This window comes from Mastomys coucha, unplaced genomic scaffold (genome assembly GCF_008632895.1).
Source record: "Mastomys coucha isolate ucsf_1 unplaced genomic scaffold, UCSF_Mcou_1 pScaffold15, whole genome shotgun sequence".
NCBI lineage: Eukaryota > Metazoa > Chordata > Mammalia > Rodentia > Muridae > Mastomys > Mastomys coucha.
Window position 1 is genome coordinate 113,620,141 of NW_022196897.1, and position 22,552 is coordinate 113,642,692.

A 22,552-nucleotide genomic window follows, 5' to 3' on the forward strand; every position below is an offset into this window, starting at 1 on the left:
TTTTTTTTTACAAGCAGGAGTAAATTTATCATTTCTGAATTTTGTGCTCCACGGGGATATGCTTGTCAGTGGCTGGCGGGAGGGTGGCTGGTTAATGAGCACAACCAGAGTCTGTGGGACACAGAAGTGACAGGGAAGTGGGTGTCGACGACTAGCAGGGAGCCTACGTGATTCTCAGTGGACCCGGTTGGTTTTATTTAAACTTATCTGACAGTCTCGATCCTTTCAGCAGATTTATGAGACTTGGCCAAATTCCATGTCTCCAACTATACTTTTTAATTAAGACAAAGGATCCCACACCTTCCCACTTGGCCCCATTCTCCCTTCTGTTACCAGTGGGAATGTCACACAAATCAGACTTCTTGTGTCAACTGGCAAGACAGTCAACTCATGTCGTAGGTTCTTTGTCCTTGAATCAAAAACAAACTCCTTTTCTTCTCAGGAACGGCCATATCATTTCTCCCCCAATGGCATGGGCAGAGGTGCAGTATAACCTATATTTAGGGTGTGCATTTAGGAGAGCCGAAAAAGGTCAGGCAGACAGCGTATGCAATCTTAATAAAAAACTCTGTCTAAAGTCAAAAAAGCGCTCACAAGTGTAGATACACACACACACATTTCCACTGATGACTAAGCCTCCTGTTTTCACCTAGAAATGTACACACTGACCTTGAACACCAGTGTTTCCATGATGTCATTTCCATCTTGTGCCTTCAGGAAACCATGTATACCAGGAGTTGCACTTCTTTACCTAAATACAGTTTCTTTACCAGGTGTCTTCTGACTTGAGAAATGGGTGGGAAAAAATAGGATGTCACCCTAAGGGATTTTCAACTCATTTGCCTAAGGGGTGATATTTTTGGTCTGTCTATTTTTTGTTTTGTTTTGTTTTTCTAACTTTCAATGATGTTTATTTTATAATAAGGAAGGTCTGCTGATTCCAAGTGTTGGATTGATCTGGGAAACCTAGTTCATCTGAGTGCAGGCTGTGTAAGGCCCTGACTTGACCTGACAGATTCATGCTCATGAGATGTCTTGGTAGTCTGAGGTCTCCCACACTGGTTTTCATTCCCTGCTCCGAGCTCCACACCTCAGTCTGTCCTTCCAAGTACTGGTCCATTTCCTGTGACCTGGAAGCAGCCTTGGGTCACAGACACTCACTTTTTATCCATCATCCATTCATGGTTCAAGACACAGAGCCCTTGTCCTCTTCCTTTGCATTCTGTCTAGCATCTTCTTTCTCCTCTCCTGATCACCAGACCCTGTTCATGGGTAGAGGCTCCTGGGTTCCACTCTGTCCTGCAAGTGAGCCTCACTGAAGTTTATGTGGGCATCTCAGAGGCGGTGTGTTTTCAGAGAACAGAGCCACTAAGCTCAGGAGCCCACACCACCCGGGTACTTCTAGTTGCCCTTGTGGTTATATGTCTGAGTCCCTCTCTCAATTTCTTCTGGTCTAAGACAAGTGAAAACAGAAGCTACCTGAAGGCCGCCCCTCCCTCCTCCCAGGCCGCCTCCTCTTGCCTCTCATGGCTGCACCAGGAGAGATGGCTCCTTTAGTCCACTTGGTTAGACACAGACATTTGGACTTGGGAGAAGGTCAAGTTTTCCCAAGATGTTCTAGAATGTGTGTACCTCTCAGTATTTTTGTGTTTTCCCTGATGTTTCTTCAGACTGTATGACCACAGTAACTGAGAGAGCTCTGTCTGTGGGTGTTTTTACAGTATCTTCGAGATATTTGAGCAGGCCTCATCAAAGAAGTTTCACTGAACAAAACTGTGTGCTTTGCTCATATCTACCAAAACTACTTTGTAATTTTTTTTCAAGAGATTGAGGTTTCTTTCATGTCACCTATGAGAGGCCACCATGTGGGCGTGAGAGGAATGTGTAGGATTTTTTGTGGATATGTACAAAAGAATGTAGGAGAACAATAGATCATTTTGAACACTCTCAATCACTTGGAGTTTATATGTAGTAAATGTCGTTTGTGTGTGTATGCGTGTGTGTAGTTGAGTATTTCAATGTATTTTGATCATATTCATTTCCCTCCCCCAGCTCCTCCAAGATCCATCCCCCTTCCCAGCAGCTATCAATTGCCAATACCTCCTTCTTTGCTAGGGATGGGACTTTGTGCCCAACTCCCCTCTCCCCACTGGGATTTGGTCTGGGTTTGCACAAGTCTTTTGCATGCTGTCACAACTATAGTTCATATGTGCAGCTGTCCTGCTGTGTCCAGAAAACGCTGTTTGTCTCTTACAATCTTCATATATCCTCTGCTACAAGGCTCTCTGAGCCTTGACAGGAGGAAGTGTATTATAAATGTTCCATTCGGGGTTGAGCATTCCAAAGTCTGTAATTCTCTGTAGTTTGGCCAATTGTGGGTCTCTATGTTAATCACCATCTATTGTAAAATAGACACTTCTCTGATGAAGGCTGAGGTTTTATTGACCTATATGTTTAATGATAAGTCATTAGGAGTCAATTTAATACTATGTCCACGTAGAGAATAATAACAGCAGATTCTCACCTAGTACCTGTGACCTGCGTGGCCATAGGCCCTTGACCCATTATCAAGCCAAGTATGAGTTTCAACATATGGAGCAGGGCTTAAATCCAATGAGAAAGTTGTTGGTTACTTACATGATGTTCCGGGCCACTATTGCATGTCGTGCCAAGCTGATCATTACTGAAGCTCACAAAATTCACAGTTAGATAACACTGATGACTACTCTCTCCTCTAATAGTATATATAAAACTTTTCAGAATGATGAAATCTAACCAGTAGGGATGAAGCATCCAGGTTAGTACCAGTTTGATTTTTCCATGCTCAGATTCATAAATGTGGTTGGTATCTTCAGCAGTAGGGTCTTACTGTCAGCTTCTAGAGTGTGACCAAGAGTACTGGCTATAGGACGTCACAGGGCAACAACTCCAAAAAAAGGAACCCATTCTTCACACTGGGCTTTTATTTATTAGATTATGTGTCTAGTAGAGTCATTGTCACTCTGTTTTGGATTGACTCTATTTTAACTCATTTTATCTAACTCATTTATGAGTGTAAATATATATTTATATATATATACACACACACATATATGTGTATATATACATATATATATACATATACATATATATACATATACATACACACACACACACACACACACACACATATATATATATATATATATATATATATATATATATATATATTCTTTGAAGGGTCCCTAGTATCATTTATCTTTCCCCATATTCCCTCCTCTACCCTGCCCTCTCTTCTCCCACCCTAACTTAACACTTTCTATTCATTATTCTCTTTTATAAATTTCAATTTTCGATTTCTCCTTACAATAATTTCTTAAGATCCAAACAACAACAAAATCTAAAATGTACTTGTCAAGGGTAGATCATGGCCAAGAAGGTGATGTTCCCAGGAGAGTGCTCATCCACTGCACTTGGAATGCACTGACCCTTGTTGGGAAACTTGATTTATAATTTATGGTAGTGGAGGAGTAGACAGACTTTCAACACATACACATGGAGTGGGGTAGGGGTAGACCAAGTATGATATTACATTTGCATGCATATTGTTGATTCCTACTGGGCCAAACATTACTGGAACCAGAGGACAGGTGCTTTAACCCGTGAAGGTGTTCTATACATGGACCTCCAAGAAGACAGAAGAGATGAGCATACAGCTACACCAAATTCAAATACTCCTGGATGAAACAGAAACAGCAGAACTCAAGACGGTAGAAACCAAAGCTTTTGTCTAGATCAGAATAAGTAAGAGGTGCCAGAAGGTATGACTTCAAGATCCTGGTTGCTCTCCCGAGTGCAACCGCTAGGGTAGGAGGACTGACAGAGAAGCCCTGCTTCTACTGCCTCTTCCTCCCCAGCATCTTAAGAGCACACACAGGAAGGCAGGCTTTGATGGGGTCACAGGACACACTACAGTCTCACACTGCCATGAATGCTGCCATGCTTTCTGAACCACAGAAACTGAAACCTCTGGAAACCACAGGGCATAAGCCTTTTCTCTCTTAAATTGTTTCTGTTGGGTATTTCAGTCACGGCTTTGGGTAAGTAACTAATGCCCTCTCTCAATCAAAGAGTCCTACCTTGCCTCTCCGGCTTCTCTCTCAGCGCTTGGGAAGACCCTTTGGTCTCCATACCCACCAGGTTTGTCCTGATACTTTTGAAACTTACATGTGGGTGGCAGGCTACCAGTGGTCAGTGTCTGGGTGACACTGCACTTGGGCCATCATATTCTAGTCTGACAGTCATCCCTCCTCACTTGGCTCCTGCAGCTCTTGCTCTGACACATCTAGTAGGCCAGCATTTGCTTTCCATCTGGGAAATCAGGAGCCTCCTTGGGTCTGAAAGGTCTCAAGGCTTTCACCTTCCAGGCCTCCCTTGGATAAACTAGAAAAGTAAGTAGCATGCTCAGGGGACAGTGGCCCTACCTGGGAGCTGCCACTGCTCCCAGCTCAGGCGACAAGAGCAAGTGCTGAAGGACACTTGGCTTATGCCATCCCTGAAGCAAGACAGTAGAAGCAAGGCACTCCCTAGCCAGTGAGTGCCCAGACTAAAGCCTCCAACTTGGGCCTGGCTCAGTTTCCCTGCCTAAGGCTAGGACACCTTGTGAGGGTGAAGGTAGACCTTCCTGTAGGTAGAAGCTGACATCACAGCATAGGGCCCACAGGAAACAGTAAAGAGAATGAAGCTGCCCGTGAAAATAACTAAATAAACAAACCAGCAGGTAGCCAGCTGGGCTGGCTTATCACAGAGTCTTCCGCCTCTGCTCCCAAACTGTAGGCCTTTAGTAGGGCTGCCTAGGAACCAGCAACCAGAGTGTGCTGCCCTGTTCTCTGGAGTGCTGGATGGGAGGGGGGTGAGCTGTCTCATACTATGTTTTAAGGAGACACGATGAACATCTCTCCTGTTTGCTATCCACCCGGTAGCATACTCGGGGCCCACTGAGGATGGTGGACACAGCTGTCAGGTGTGATGCCTGGGCTGAGCAAACCCACAGAGATCGTGGTGCGTTTGCAGGGCCAAATGCTTCTGGACGCTTCTTTAGCATCATACCACCCACAAAAGCATTAGTGCTGCCCAGGTGCAGAGAGGACCCTGGGAGATATGGAAAGAGGGCCTCCCTCTCACACGTTCTCCTGCCACTGAATCTGGCCAGACGTAACCATTTTTCCGCCTACCAGTGTTTAAGAGACCAGAGACACCAAAGCCTTTCTTCAAACTAGAAATCTCCCAGCAGCAGACACGACCTGGCCCTTCAGCCTTCCTCGCTGACCAAGTCAACCTCTTCCAGAAGCAGGCATTGTCTCCTAGCCTGGTGGAATCCTGTCAGGAAGAAGGGCTTTTTACCAGGAACACAATGCCTGCTCCTTGGAAAGGGCTGTGCTGTGAGGAGAAAGGAGTTTTCCACATGACGGCTCTACTGAGCTGCACCCCCCTCCAGAAAGTTAAGAAGCGCCCAGCAAGCTGGTTGTCTAGTGTCTCTTAAATTGTCATTGTCACAAAGATTCTTTCTGCTTCACTTCTCTCAAAGTTCCCCATCCCCCACACGGCCTGGCGAAAGAGGAGTGCCTGAGCCATCCAGCATCCAGTGTGGGGCACTGTGCTGAGCCTCCACACAGGTGCCCTTTGTGTCCCTTTGTGCTTAGAGGGGACCTTTGGTTCTTAAAGGGTACTCACCAAGGCAACTAAGTCTCTGAGCAGAGCTTTCAGAAGGGACTGTCCCACCCTGACAGGACTCTGGCAAGCAGCAATTTGCGCCTGTCAAGTGGGCGAGGTGGGTTTTTCCCTCTTTCCTGCGCTCTAACTGCTCTTTCTTCCTTTTCTCAATGTGTGTAGGAGGTAGCCAGTTTAAGAACCAAACCTAGCAACCAATGGTTAATCGCAAACACCTCTCCTTAAGCGCTGGTCCAAATATGATGCCCTTTCTTCCCCAGGTGGCCCTTTTCAGGCCCAAAGACTCCATCCCTAGTCTCTGGTCAGCAAAAGCTTCCCCTTGCTTCTCCAGCCAGGGCCCTTTAGGGGCTGTTTGTTGTACAGGCTGCATGCCCCAAACATGCTTAAGACCACCAGTCAGTCAGTCATCTGGGGCTAGTCATGGGATTGAGCCTCCCACACAGGAAGAAATGAGCTCTCATGTGAATCTTGACTGCCTTTTCAAATCCAGTCCAGGATGAAGAGTACCAGTCCATGTTCTGAGTCCTGTTCATGCCATGACTGTTGTCAGGAACTCTGATGGTGGAAACCACTCTTGGTGGAAATCAGTCTTCAGCCACCATTCTGTTCTCATGATCTTTTCTACTCCTTGCAACCAAGGGCCACACAGACAAGAATGCATGAATGGCCACAACCATTCTAAGAAACGTTATGTAACAAAAGTTAGGTGGGTTCCTATTATGTTCCTAACGTTTGACGCCTGGCTCCTTTGCAAACTTTTGTCTCCGTGCTTATGCACATCAGAAGGGAAACAGATACTGATGATATAAAAATAAGGATCAAGCCTCAACTCCCAGAAAGAAATGCTTTTCTCTCCTTCTTGTGTCTCTGTAACACTGGAAGGCTCCCCTTCATCACATAAGTGAGTGCAACAAAATTCTGCAGTGATCTGCTTAAACCACTCCACCAAATCTCATCCCAGTGTAATTTTAACTCTGGAAGTAATCTTTCAGCTTGCAGGACTTTTAAAGTCAAGGTATAATGGTGGACTGTTGGGCCCGGTGATGAACAGGCCGAAGAGTTCTTTCTCTGGCTGTTACACATATTTGCTACAATTCCACTTCTAAAGCATCTGTGGGTGCCTGTTATATATGTCAGGCTATGTGCTAGTCACTGGGTGTGCAAATGCCACCCAGTGCCTAGCACAACAGTAAGACATCAGCTACTTTTGTCTAGCCCTACGTTGAGTAGTCATAGATATCACTGGACCCAAATATGCAAACAACCTGGAATACATTAAGCCCTGAGGCGGATAGTCGACCATAGGGGAGCACTCAGCTAGATGCCAAGTCAACATGGATTTAGGGAGGACTCCTCAGAGGAGGTGGCATTGGAACGAAGTCTCTGTATCTCTACAGGAAATTAAATTTAGCTGACTGTGTGTGCTCCACAGCATTTACCAGTGTTGTTGACATGACGAGGTATGTTCTGGGTTTTCCTTTTATAGAGTTGTAGTTCAAGTGCACTGATATGTGCCTTGAAAGCTAACGCACAACAGGGACCCTGACAACTGCCTCCCTGGAGGAAGGAGTCCTGAGTATTCTGTTCCAATCTGCGCATTTCCCCACGTGACCCAGAGATGACTTTAGACAGCATTTAGTGTTCCTTCCTTGGCCAGGAAAAACTGGTTTTCTTGAGTGGATATTGAGGTGTTCTGGGAGAGACTCTAACAGAAGCTGCCATGAATAGATGCCCTAGAATTGTTCTGAGAGTGAAGCCTCTAAGCCAGAAGCCAGGGGAAGAGAGGGAGAGACCCGATCCCTCTGGAGGGAAAGGTAGAAGGGTCTTGTCTGACACCAAGGGGTTTGCTCTGCTAGGGGATTCCATACTCTAACTGACTCCTCACAAAGCTCTCTGCTTAGGAGAAAGGGGCCAATATCATTCTGTATGAACATCATCAGGCTGACCATGTCCTTTGTCACCCGGGGACACGCACCGAGATAGCAGCAGTTGCAAAGTTGTGCAGACATCTAACCAGCCCATGTTAGATTGCTAAACATCTAAATCAATAGCTAAGCTGAAAAGCAGCTGGGTGGCAGAAATCCTCATGTTTGAAAATGCAGCAACCTGCTCCTCCAAGCATGGCAGGTTCAGCTCTCTGGGGACCTACCCAGGCATGACAGGGCCTGTGACAATTAGGCCTCCTGATGTACTCTGTCCTCCATTTCCTCTGTGCACAGATGTACAGAATAGATTTCCTTTCCAACTGCAACTCTAGAAGACAGGGCAAAAAGGCAGTGACCACTTGGAGCAAAGAAATGAGAGGCGTTGGGTGGGAATCGCACACCAGAAGCTAAGAGCAGCCTTTGGCTCTAAAAGACAGGGTAGTGTATTAAGGGAAGAAAGCCTGGCGGACACTGCCCATTTCACCAGTACTGTAGATCCAGTCTAGAAGACAGTCACACAGCTGTCTTGTGTCTAGAACACAGATTTCCCAGAAGACAGCTAAGGGGACACTGGTGCTGCTGTTATGGGGAAAAGTCACACTAGGTGGCTGACAAGGTGGTAAAAAGCCCAGCACCCACCCGCAGGAGGCAGCTCGCTACCATTCACATCTGCACCCTGAGTAAGAACAGGAATTGTCTGAGACTCACGACTTCTGCTCTCTACGCCTGATGAACTCTTCCTTTTGTCCTTACTAAGTTTTAGTTGCTAAAATTTTGTTGGTTTTATAATGTTTAACTTTCCATTTCAAAAAAAAACCCACCAGGATATCAGTTATAGTATGTGATGGGAAGGGTGAAGGGCTAGTTAGGTCTCCTGTTTTCTTCTTCCAGAATCTAAGCAGGCAGCAAAGAGAGGGAAAAAAGAGGAGGAAGGGAGGCGAGAAGGGAGGGACACAAGAAGGGAAGAAAGTGGATTTGTATTTTATTTTAATCTCCACCTCCCATAAGACAAGGTTTCTTTGTATATAGCTCTGGTTGTCCTGGAACTTGCCTGGCCTGGAACGCACAGAGATCTGCCTGCTTCTGCCTCCTGAGTATTGGGATTAAGGGCGTACACCACCACTACCCATCAAAAATGTATTATGTTTAGACTAAAATATCAGGGGAAAATAGTCCACATGAAGGCACCAGCTAAGCAATTGCTGTCCTTTCTCAAAGTATTCTGCTGCAATCTTTCCAGCTTTGAAAAAGTTTTTCTTCCCTTTCTGTCCTTTCTGGACTGTCGAGGATTAGATGGGATCAAGATAAACTTATATTCTGAAGCCTTGGCCAAATGGGAAGGGCAGCTAGGAACATCCCATCCACAGCTGTCTAGTTAATATAATACTTTCTGGAAGGGCTTTTTACAGAGCTGAAAGCATTAAATGCTAAGACATAACTGGGAACAATTATGTGTGCAAGGCTGGCTTGCTTTTCAAAGTAAAAGACCCAGATTATGTAAAAAATCAGGCTTATGCATGGCTATTATTTATGTTAAATATAAGAAATCACTTAAAAATAGATGCTGGAAGAGAGAAAAGCTGGAACCCTGGGGCATAGAGTGCACATATGGAGTTCTCTGCATTCTCAGAAAGTTTCATATCCCAGAGTCGATGAAAACAAAATAGAAAGATAACTCAAAAACTGGAAAAGGCTACCATATACTGCCACAGTGGCATGAGGAAGAACAGGAGGTGGAAAAGGAGGAAGAGAAGAAGGAGAAGGAGGATGGGAACAAGGGGAAGAGGAGGAAGAAGAGGAGAAGAAAGAGGACAATGAGAAAAGAGAAGGAACGGAGGAATAGATAGAAGAAGAGGAGAAGAAAGAGGACAAGGAGAAAGGGGGTGAAGAGGAGAAGAAAGAGGACAAGGAGAAAGGGGGTGAAGAGGAGAAGAAAGAGGACAAGGAGGAAGGGGGTGAAGAGGAGAAGAAAGAGGACAAGGAGGAAGGGGTGAAGAGGAGAAGAAAGAAGAAAATGAGAAAAGAGAAGGAGGAATAGAAGGAAGAAGAGGAGGGATAGGAGGAGAAAAGGAGGAAGAAGAGGAGGAGGAGAAGAAGAAAGAGGCCTGTTTACTAAAAGGTCTCAGAAGGAGCCAGTCTATAAAGAGAGTGGCTTTGACATTGGTTCCAGAAGCCAGTGCAATAAGACAAGAAACAGAAAAATACAAGCTGTTTCATCTTAGACAAGAAAGAAGAAGAGCGAACAATGACCTGCATGTGCCTGTGCCGTGCTTGCTTATCTGTTTAAAAAGCCTACAGTTGGGCCCAACTGGCAGCCACATGCTGCCTGTGGCCTGGGGTAGCTATGAATATACCCAATGCAGAGCAGTAAACTCACTTAAAATTGCATGCTTTTCAAAGAAATACATAAACTGATTGCACCCTTCCCAAGTATAAACTTTGTAGATAATGATGTTGTGTCACAATGTCAAATGGTTGGATACACTTATAAAAGATCTTAAAACAAGAGACAAGAGGGCAAAAGAAGAAAGAAAGAAAGCAAGAAAGCAAGAAAGCAAGCAAGCAAGCAAGAAAGAAAGAAAGAAAGAAAGAAAGAAAGAAAGGAAGAAAGGAAGAAAGGAAGGAAGAGAGAGAGAGAAAGAAAGAAAGAAAGAAAGAAAGAAAGAAAGAAAGAAAGAAAGAAAGGAAGGAAGGAAGGAAGAAAGTCCTAGAACTTAAAATGGAGTCCACCAAAGATATAGATACAATGCTGACATGAAAATATTGATATTATTTTTGAATGTTAGTAATGAATGCCTCGATACTGAATTTTTAAAAAAAAATACCATGTACAATATCAAAACTAAAAAAAAACATAAATACCTAGTAATAAATCTACCAAAACATGTGTGGGGCTTGACCATGTGAGAGTAATTTGAAATTCTGATGAAGCAAATCAAAGTAGATCTATATAAATGGAGAGGCTCATCAGGTAGAAGCTTCTATGTAGTAAATGTATAAGTTCTTTTTAATCATGATATACAGGTCTAGCATGATTCCTATTTTAAAATCTCTTACTGCGGGGTACAAAATCATTCTGAAATTTTTAAGTAACGAAAAGTACCTAGAAGAGCCTAAAAGATCTTGAGAAGAAAACGAAGTATTGTAATTAGAGTCATCAAGACTATGTTGTTGGTAGGTGCACACGCACATGGCTCAGTGGGTCACACCATGCAGGGAAGTGCAGAAATATGTGCACAGACAGGGCCACCTGGCTTGTTGAAACGGCAACAGCAAATCCAACAGAGGGAAGACAGCCTCTTTAACCAATGGTGCTGCAGTAATTTGGGTGCTCATAGACAAAATAAGATAAGGGAGAAGCCAGAGGTAGTGGAGAGTCAGGGATGACAGTAAGAGTTACGTTGGGATCAGTCTGATTCCAGGTTGACATAGTTCAGGGGGAAGAGCCTGACTGAGATGAGCACTTATCCACAAGTCTCCAGTTTCCTTGCATGCAATAGGGGCATATTTCTCTGCCAATGTGTGAGTCAGCTTCCTGTGACTGTAACAAATACTCAGACTGAGCAACTTACAGAGAAAAAAGGTTAGGGGCTCGAGTGGTACAGGCCTGTCATCCTGAGAGCTAGGAGTGTAACTCAGTGGTAAGATTCCCAACACCACAAAATGAAAGGGGAGAAAGACATTAAAGCCCTATTTTACACCCATGGTTTCAAAGGTTTTGGTCTAGGATTGGGTGGTTGCCCTGCTTTTGGGTCCCTGGTTTGGGAAGCTGCATAGTAGAGCAAAGCCATTTATTTTGAGCCAGGATGCATGGATGGACAGAAGGGTCTGGTTCCCAGTATTCCTTCAAAGGCTTGTGCCAATGACCAAAAGATATACCACCACACCTTACCTCTTAAAGGTTCCAAGTTGGAGATAAAAATCTCTAAGGAACAGGCCTTTGGGGGACATTTAAGAGCCAGACTGTCTCAACCAGCCTACAGAGTAAGCTATGCAGGAACCCCTGGAGACATAGCCTAGCATACATGGCTAGCTTGTTGAATTCGCTCTACATGATAAAATCTACAAGGTGGTGAGTGGGTTTACCAGAGTGTGGCAACCTCAAGCCAGCTGTGTGTCACCAGGTTGCAGGAGAGCTATCTCCCAGACATTCTCACTTGCTGCTCAGACTAGGCAGTGCTCTGGTCTCCCTGATGTCCCGACTTCTCACTAGCTCATAAAAAGATGGCCAAGGTCTCCATAGCTTTCTCTCATCTCCCTGTATGTGTGTTGATCTCATTTCCTGTGCTTTTCATTTTCTGTCATCTGGAGACCAGGATGCATCTGCATCCAGTAAGGCAGACAGAAGACTGCTCTGGGGGCTGTCCCTGCCTTTTGTCAACTCCTGTGTGTTTGATCCACCATGATCCCAACGTGTGGGCCGTCCTGAAGAGAAGTTACCTCTACTACAGAACATGGTGCTAAAGACAGAACCAGCCAAAGAGCCACACGAGACTCCGTCCCCACCTCCCACTCCTAGAACACCTAGATTGTGACTGGGTTGGGTTCTTTAAGTAGAGACACATCTCCACCTAGTTTGGAAGCTGAACTTTAATTATGGACAACTTCCTCAGATGGTCAAATAATAGGACACTCAAATGGACACCACACTGCCTTCCCTGCTTTGGGGTTAAGAATGATTACGGCTGCCTTAGCTGAGCTCACAGCTGAGACCTAGAGGGGACTCGACGGGGAACTTGAAGGCTCAGAGGTAGGCATTGCTCTAGGCCAGCCCAATTTAAGTCACTTTTCTGATGTAAGGGATGCCCTTAGAAATCGCAAAGCTGGTATTTTCTTGTTAATGCTGACAGAAATTCCTTAAACCGGGAGATCGCACCATCGCCCATCAATTTTACAAGGCAATAACGGGGATCCCAAGCGGCTAAAGGCTGGGGCCGGAGGCAGACCACTTCATCACAGTGAGAGAACTGGGTTGCTGCTGGGGGAAGCTGCTCTATCCTCACACTGCTCTTCCCCTGTGTTAATAAGCTTTGTTCATCTTCTCTGACACCATGGGCCAACTCGACCCGCTTGCTTCATCTCCCAGCTTATTATGCAGCTCAGACTATGTATGCAGGCCACCAGCTTGTCATAAATTGCAGGCAGCCCCCTTAGTTCTTCTGCTGTGAGTCCCAGTGGGCCTAGGCTCCTGGGAACCAAGACTCTCCAAACTCATTGGTTTCACAAAATGTACATGGGGCCCAGATACTGGCCTGGGCACAGTGGGGCACTCCAAGATGCATGAGCACTTTGATCATGTTGTGATCAAGGAGTGAATCATATGCCCAGATAATTACACCAGCAGGCAGATTGTGTAATGGAGGGGAAAAAGATGTAGTTGTGAAAACCCAAGAGGCAAGAAGGCATGTTAATGTAGGGGTCCTTGGACAAGATTTAAGATGCAAAGAACTTCTGAGAATGTGGACATTTCAGCTTGGAGTTTGCCATTTCGAAAGAGAGGGGCTTGGGCATGAAATGAAATGCAGAGGCTCTATAATGCACACACACTTCACATTGTTGAGCGATGCAGTATAGTCTGAGAAACCCTTCGGACCCTGACACACTCAAGAGATTGAGCAAACAGGAGATGTGGCTGTGGCTGACATAAGGCTTCTGCAAGAGGGAAGACAGATGATGATGTGCAGTTTAGTCAATGTTCATAGCAGTACCACACACAGTACAAATTCATTACTATCAAGCGTTACGTGTTGTTAAACTCTTTACCAGTTGTTAGCACCACATGTGTGTTCGCAGCAATGTCACTGCAAACAGGAGAGACACTTTGCTCTGCAGTGTCAGAATATCTGCATCTCTGAGGGGAAGTTGTCAAATCACTATGACTTTTTGTTTTGTCTTGAGACAAGGTCTCAATCAATACCCAGGCTGACTTGGAACTTGCTAGACAGCTCAGGTGGAATAGAGCTAGCAGCCATCCTGTCGGAGCTCCATCACTTCCATTCTACTCTAAATGGGCCCATGGGCAGTCTGTTATAGACAGAATTGTTGGACTTGGAGTTTAATTTTTTAAAATATGTATTTTGAAGTTACTATGAAGCCTAGTGATTTTGTTCAGGAATTTATAGAACAGTGAATTTTGACACACAGAGATTTATGTAATTTAATCATCCCTAAAAATAGTTTTCTATGATGGCTTTATAATTTTTGTTTCTCCTTTCTAATGCCCCCTGAAAACCAGTGATATAGTCTCTGTGGCTATAGTTTCCTCTTTTTGAAAATGTATAAATGGAAGTGCACATCCCTAAACTTGTTATAGTCACATCTTGCCCTGATGACTATGAGATTCAGCCAAGTTGTTGTGACAATCAATGGCTAATTGCTTTTTTGTGCTGAGTCATACTCTATTGTATGGATCTACAAGTTTTTCTGTTTACCCATTAGAAAATGTTTGGTTGCTGTAAATATTCCTGTGTAGGCTGGTATGTGAATACAGGCCTTTAATTCTCTAAGACAGCTTTTTCAACTCTGGTGCATCTTTGAATCATAAATGTCTCCTATGTGTTAAAAGTTTAATGCCTACATTGAGACCCTTTGAGAGGTTTTAGATTATTATGAGCATGTCGTGGAAAGGATAGATATGACTCTAGTCTCTTCCTTTTTTTTTTTTTTTTTTAATGTATCAGCATATTTTGCTGTATCATATACTCCCCACCAGAGGCTCAAGAGTAATATCTCTGGACTCAAGAGTTCAAATCTGTGAGCTCAAATTAACTTTATCCCCCATCAGTTGGTAAAATCAGGTATCTGTTACAGTGGCAGAGAGCTGTGATACTCACGTGTGCATAGATACTCAGTGTTTGGGGAGGGAAGTGTTCCTGCTCACTGCAGAATTTTTGTGGGTATCCCCAGGTTCTCCCTCAATAGATGCTAATAAAATTCCTCAATTTCAATGAGCAAATTGACTGCATACATTGCCAAGTGCAAAGCCCACTCGTGATTGAGAACCACTCCACCAAGGTAAGGGCACTGGGGTGACCTGAGAGTTGTAAGAGAAATAAATCCTTTCATCCCCAAGATGCTTTTGGTCATGGCCTTTAGCATGAATAATAATGAAGACAGCAAGGTTCCCTGCTCTTGCATTTTCCAGAAGACATTATATACATTCAGTATACATTATATATACATTACATATATTCTTCATTAGATGTAGGTATGAATCACCAACAAGACCATCATGCTTCATGGCTGCTTTCCAAAAACTTTAAAAGGATGCATTCAGTTTCTTTAATCTTTGTAAGACTATTCTAGTCAAGTATTTCATCTTATGTGATTCTTGGAAACATACAATATTCTATAAACTGCTCTGTTCTAAGTTGGGAGATTTGCATGAGCGAAGCCTATGGTTTCTCATTTTTCCTTTTAGTTTCTGTGGGGCTGTGTAGCTTTCTGATACTTCATATATGATGTTAATAATTGGTGTGTCTATTTTCACATTCTCAAGTCCATTAGGATTGTCTTAATTATGTTAATCATAATTTAAAATAACAAATGTTGGTCTTCATTTATCTCAAATGCTTTTCCATTTTCATTTTTACTGATATATATACATATACATGTACATATACATATACATGTACATATACATATACATATACATACATCCTGTATTTCTCTTTTGTTGGGTTGCTTTGGATTTATTTTACTCTTGATTTTCTAAGGTTCTTGAGGCAGATGCTTCCCATTGATTTTTTTCTTCTTTAAGCTGAAAATCTGGTATGAATTTGCCTCTAAGAACTGCTTTCTCTATATCACACAAGGATTTGCATATTTTCTTTTAATTTTCTTCATTGCCCTTGAGATTTATTTCTCTATTTATAAATTATTAAGAAGGATGCAATTTAGTCTCCAAGTGTCAAAAGACTGTCTTGGTTTCTCCTGTTGTTGTTATTGGATACTTGGTCAGCCCTATGGCAATTACAGGATATACAATGTTTTTAATAGCAGAAAAATCAGACAGTAGAGTAAAGAAAACATCTAGAAAGAGAGGAGACTATGTCACGATAAAGGAGTGATAAAAGAAAATACAATAATGAGAATTTACTCACAGATACTTAAAATGCACGATGCAGAAGTAGGTGGAGGGTGGCTCGGTGGGTAAGCAGGCTTCCTCTGCAAACAGGAGGAACTTAGTTGAAACTAACACCCACATGAAAAGATGGGCCTGGCTATGGGCCTCTGAAATCTCAACATTGGCAGGACAGAGACAGGCAGATCATGAAAGCTCACTTGCTACCTGGCCTAAAATAGCAAGCTTCTTCTAATTCGGTGAGACACCCTGCCCCAAGGCAGTAAGGCCAGGATTGATAGAGAAGACATTCAACATCCCTGCTGGTCTCCACACCGGTGCATATGCGTGCTGTACAATTAGGTGCAACATACACACACACATACACGCACACACACCACCATCACTAACAAGGGCAACATATAAAAACAAATACATATGTACATAATATACTATACATATTATATACTGTTTACTATATGGCATATGTATTATGTACATATGTAATACAAAGCCCAGACAGAACTAAAATGGTACGTAAATTTACACTGTTAATTGTTAAAATTGTTCTTATGATCCAGGATATGGTCTGTCTTGCTGACTGGTTCATATGCCCTTGAAGAACAATGGGTTTCATTCCCTTGTGGGATACAATGTTATGTCTGTGAGATCCAATTGTCTAATAAAGTGTTTGAGTTCTGTGTTCTTGCTGATATTCTGTTTGTCAGTAGTCTCTCGACTGACATTCGCATCTCTAAACTTTTCATTCCTAGAAGCCTAATGTTGACACACCTTGGTTATACCTGTGGTCTGTCTCCTTGTCCCTTGGTTGTGTCTGAAGTTGTTATCTTGAATGCCTTCCATTTCCATCCCCCATGTTCAGCTGTATATCTGTCTACTGAGTCTTCATTGCTTCCCCTTACTCTGTGACTTCCTGTGTACTCTTGAGTATTTTCTTTGCTCTCAAGTTTAATTTGGCTGATTTGACAGAGCTACTAAAGGCTTCTTGGGATTCATTTTTGCATGGATTTTCCCAGCCCTTTACCATGATTTTAGTTTACCTCTGTCATTTCTGAAGTGATTTTTATCCAAGTTAGAGTCTTAATTTTGAGAGAGCTGGAGAGATGGCTCGGGGTTAAGCATATGTACCATTCTTGCAGAGGACCCTAGTCCAGTTCCCAGCATCCATATCAGATTGCTCAGAACCACCTGTAACCTCAGCTCCTTTGGTGGCCTCCTCAGGCACTGTGCTCTTGTATCACACACACACACACACACACACACACACACACACACACACACACACACACAAACAGAGAGAGGGGGGGTGATTTAATTATTTTTAAACTTTGAAAAATCATTTTGAAAACCCCTGTTTTGATTAGTGTGTTTAGCAAGTTATATTTACTGATGTTTATCTCTATACATCATTATTGATGTCTATGTCCATCATTTTATTCTGCTTCTATTTGTTCTGCTAGCTGTTCCTTTGTTTCCTTTACATATTGTGCTAACAATGGCTGGTCCACTCAGACTGTCAGTCTATTTATCTGCCACTCACTAGCCATGGTAGTTCCTGTATCCTCCTCTGTTCTTGGGCTCAGTTGTCACAGTCTTTTTGGTGCTTAGCATTATTGGTTCATACTTGTACACCTATGGCTGAGCTTGGAAGTTCACAGTTTTGTGGGTCTGTTTCCGCCAGCCCATCCTATCTATATCCTCCCTGTAACTGTCTGCTTTCCTAGGGCTCCCCTTCCATCTAGAAAACCATGGCTTGGTTAACCTGCTTCTGAGCACCTGCCTTGAGGGACCAGCTGCATAAAGGCTAAAGGGGGAAGGTTCAGCTTACCATTGGTTCAACTGCATGTGCTTTTAAATCTGGTCTTCCCCAATCTGGTTGCTACCATTTTTTTTTTTTTTCAGAATTTTCAAGTTGTCTCTCTCTTCATACCTTCCAGGAAATGAGGAAAATCACCTACTCCACTATCTTAGTTTCTATCCTGCTGCTGTGATAGAACACTCTGACCAAAGTGATTTAAGAGAAAAAAAAGACTTATTCTGGCTTACAACTCCAGATTACTGTCAACTCCATTCTGGCCAGGATGTCAAGGCTGCAGGAGCTTGAAGCAGCTGACCAAATTATATCCACAGCCAAGAAGCAGACAGTAATAGATGCGTGCTAATGCTCGGCTTTCTTTTGCTACATACATAATCTAGATGCTAGCTAGGGAATGTTGCTGCCCACAGTGGACAGGTCTTCCCACATCACTTGACACAATTAAAATAAACCCCTCCCCAAGCCTGACCAGAGACTTATCTCCCAGGTGATTCTATGATCATCCTACTCTAAACTAGAACCCATATATTTTTAGAAAAAGTTACCTCATCTCTTTCATTAAGCTCTGAGAAGTAAAAGTTCTCTGGTAAGTAAGACTTTACAAACTTGTATGTCATATTGTATCAGGTGATTGAATCAAAATCCATAGTGATTTCAAAGGGCATGAGGGAAGGCACACCATGGAGACAGCTTTAAAAGAACAAATTTGTAAGTACTTACTTAGGGATATAGATATATCTTCATGGATTTACTAAAAGCTATTTGTAGTAGGAAGGGTGTAGGTGTAAGTATTAGATGATCACATATTTTTTATAAACCAAATGCATATGATACTTTTCCCATTCGTGTATTTAAAAATATTATCTGACTTTGTAAGAGTACATTTTATTTTACTTTGCATATAAATACATAGATTCCAAACTTAATGTATAATTAAGCTGCAAGGACCACTGAGATGAGACAACATCCGGATACATTTCCTCCTTTCTGGCATCTTAAAAAGGGAATAAATGCGTAGAAGAAATCAGGTTTAAGAAAGCACAAAAACTAAGCTTGTAGGAAAAAGAGGTGGCTTCGCAGCTAAGAGCACTTGCTGCTCTTCCAGAGGACCTGAGTTCGATTTCCAGTACCCATATCAGGTACATAGAACCACTTGTAACTTACAGTTCTAAGGGATCTAACACCCTCTTCTGCTCTCTATGAGCACCATCGCACAATGTGACAGATAGATACACACACACACACACACACACACAAATACACATAAATCTTAAAAAACTTAAGTTTATGTATTAAGAGGAAACTAACAGTTAAATTATATTAAAGACAAAAAGACCAGGTGGTAGCACTTGGGAGGTAGAAGCAGGCAGATTTATATGAATTTGAGGCCAGCCTGGTCTATGTAAATGAATTCCAGGCTAGCCAGGGCTACATAATGTCACCCTGCTTCAAATAGAAAAATAGATGCATAAAAAAAGACAAAAGGGGGTTGGAGAGATGACTCAGTGGTTAAGAGTACTTACGGTGCAAACGTGAGGATCCAGGTTGAAGTCCCATGTGAATCACTTGGGCTCACTCCAGGTTCAGTGAGAAATTCCATGCCGAGCAAATACTTTAAAGACGTGTAGATCAGGACCCCTCTGTCTCCTATCCCTGCCAGCCTCTGTATATATATATATATGTATATATATATATATATATATATATGGACACATACGACACACACATATGAATACACCACATACCATGCACATACACACACACACACACACACACACCACAAACTACATCACTACATACACCACACACACACACACACACACCACAAACTACATCACTACATACACCACACACACTACGTATACCACACACACACCAATATACCACACATACACACACCACATACAACACACACACATACGCATACCACATACCATGCACAAACAAATGCATACTACACAGGTACACATACACACATATACATACAGCAATATACCATACACACACACCACATATACCACACACACCACATACAACACACACACACCACATGCAGCACACACACATACTACATACAACACACACATATGCGTACCACATACCATGCACAAACACATGCACACTACACACATACACATACACACACAGCACATACACCACACATACCACATATAACACCCACACAGACATACCCCACAGGGGAGAAAAGAATTCCTAGAAGTATGAAAGTCTCTATGTTGTTAAGGTCTGGTATTTAGAAGTTAGTCACAGACTCCTGATTTGTTTTGCAGGCAGCAGAAGTCACAGGGTCAGTAGTAAATAGTATGAATCACTGGAGACAGTCCCTGACAGCCCCTTTGTTGGACCCTAGACAGAACCAAGCAGGAAATCCCTGTATCTCCCAGAGCTCCTCTGAGCTCATCCATAGGCTCAATCTCCAATGAAAGAAGAGCTTAATAGAAATGACTTTTCGGCACTGAGAGTCCCTGAAGAATTGGACACAGAAGGGACGAAGCCTGTGCCCTGGGTACCTCTACCTAGATGTGATTCTGTAACCACAAACCCCTAGCACACATCCTATTTACAGGGACACAAGAGAGCCAAGAGAGCAGCCTCTTCAGAGTCTAAGCTGCACGCCTGAAACAAGCAGAATGTGAGAGCTCATTCACAGAGTGTCCACAGGAAGGTAACCCAAGAGCCTAATGAAGAGAGCAGCCAGCCAGTGAGTCTGGCATAGCTGGCAGTCTACATTGGGTAGGCGGAGGCTGGCTTGCCAGTAGCTTTCTGCAATTCAGTGGACTTTGACTTGAATTGGTAGGACAGGATGAGAGGCTGATGTTAAAGCCAAGACTTGTGATGGATATTGTTTCTCTCTGGTTCTACCCTCTTCTCTATCCTGGATATCCCTGGGAAGTCGACCCACTTAGCATGCATGGATGCAATCTATCTTAGTTTCTTTCCTGTTGCTGTAACAAAACACCCCAGATGGATACTTTATGAAGAATAGAAATATATTTGGCTCACAGCTGTGCTGGAGGCTGGAAAGTTCCAGGAGCATGGTGCTCTGATCGCATCTGGTGGGGGCTGGCTTTTTGATACATCCTTACATGGCAGAGAGCATCACAGGACAAGGATTCAAGTTCTGTTATCTCTTCCTAGAAAAGCTGTCAAGTTGGTCTCATCCTCAGGACTTCATTTAACTCCCACTTTAAAGACTCCACTTTTAAGTACCATTCACTTGAGGATTATGTCTCCAGCGGAGGGCTTGAGGGAAATGCATTCAAACCATGGCGGATCCTTGCCCTCTCAACTCTAGAGACTCTGGGGGATTAGTACACTGTTGGAATTTCCATGTCTCCTTCTTACCTCCCTGAGAAGGAGCCACCTTGGCTGAGGTCTATGGCTCTCCTTATAGTACCTGTTTGCACCGTCCTTTCAGACTGCGGCAGCTACCCTTTGTATTCATCTTCCCACTGGCCTCTCCCAACCAGAGTTTCCAACTGTAAGGAACTCCACCATGCCTTGTGCTTTTCCTACATCTTGCCCACACGTATACTGTGTATATGCACATGTATGTGCACCCATGTATGAATATGGATGATACATGTATGAAGATACACTCACCTGCGCATGTACCTATGGAAGAGAAGAGGTTGGTAATAGGCATCTTCTTTAATTGCTCTCCTTACTTTTTGAGACCAGTGTCTTTCACTGAGCTTGGAGCTTAGTGGTTGGCTAGACTGGCTGGCCAGTGAACCTCCTGTCTCCACTTCCCAGCTCTGGGATTTCAGGCATTATCTACCAAACCCCATTTTCACTCTTTTAAGGGTATGATGAGGGTTCAAACTGAACTCTTACACGTGAAAGGCAAGCACCCTGTCACTGACCTGTCTTCCCACTTAAAGCCATCTTCACAAAATCCATTATCTTAGAGATACAAAAGTGAGATGTATTTGTGAATGGAGTAGCCTAGCCTTTGTCCCACAGTACTGCAGAGGGGACTTGAGGCCAGAGGTCTAATTGCTAAAGCTCGGGTGGAGCCGCGAAGGCACACAGCACGCCCCCATGATTTGAAATTATGGGACAGTAAATGGTAAAGAAATGAGTAGTTAAATGAAAAGCCACTCAGCCTCTGGAAAATTAGTTTATTTTTGCTTGGTGACTGCCTGTGATGTCACCCAGGGTTCTTGCTTTCAGAAATGTAGCAGAAGAAACATACTGAGGCAAGATGTAAATGAAGAGTGCTATTTTTGTGAAAGTTTAATCAAGTGCTACTCAATGGAAAAATATCAAGATGGTATGGCATGAATGAGAAGGGAAGCAAACAGAACTACATGTGTCTTTCAAAATCTATTCTAAGTCACCTGGGTGGGGAGGACATGGGGGAAGTTCCATGTGAACCAAGGTTGACTGGTGTTAAGATTTCTTGAGTGGAATTGATACCAGGGACACCTTTTACTGTCTACCCTACTTTTAGATTTGCTTTCAAGGTTCACTTGAAAGTTAAAACATATGTCTTGTATCCACAACATGGCCATTTTAATTAAGGACTCTCTGGTTTTGGGAAATGGGATGTGTTGTCACCTCTGACTCCTTACAGACTCCATTTTTCTAACGTTTGCTTATTTCCTGTCTCTCACTCTTCAGTTTTGTCTGTTGTATGGAACGAAGCTGGTGTTCCAGGAGCGGGGCTGGTACTTAGAACATAAATACCTGACTCCAGAGGCCAGCATGCAGATCAGGGCTCAGGTAAGAGGCTCAGTGCAGAGAAGGTACTCTGTGCAGCAGCCTTCGGCTCTTTGCTTTCTTAGAAAATGTCCCTGCCACTCTGTCGCCAGTTTCTGAGCACTGACTTTAGGCCTCTAGGACTTTGTGTGCATAGTTTCAGACTGCGATGATTCTATTAAGTGACAAAGACTAACTTGCTGTACATGAACTTCCCGACATCAAAAGCAGGGATGGGAACATGTGTTTTCCTTGTCTTGATGAGGATTGGTATTAACAGTTTTTCTACTCCTT

At 43.3% G+C, this 22,552-nt stretch overlaps 1 protein-coding gene and 1 pseudogene across 2 annotated transcripts in view; both read left to right on the forward strand.

Moving 5' to 3' along the window:
* Acoxl (acyl-CoA oxidase like) overlaps positions 1-22,552 on the forward strand; it is a 290,661-nt gene that overhangs the window by 247,083 nt on the left and 21,026 nt on the right. For both annotated transcript variants that reach the window (XM_031371845.1, XM_031371846.1), the window contains one exon: positions 22,181-22,282. In XM_031371845.1, the coding sequence (XP_031227705.1) occupies positions 22,181-22,282 (102 nt within the window). The remainder of the gene's footprint in view (positions 1-22,180; positions 22,283-22,552) is intronic.
* On the forward strand, positions 3,383-3,524 carry LOC116092596 (annotated as a pseudogene).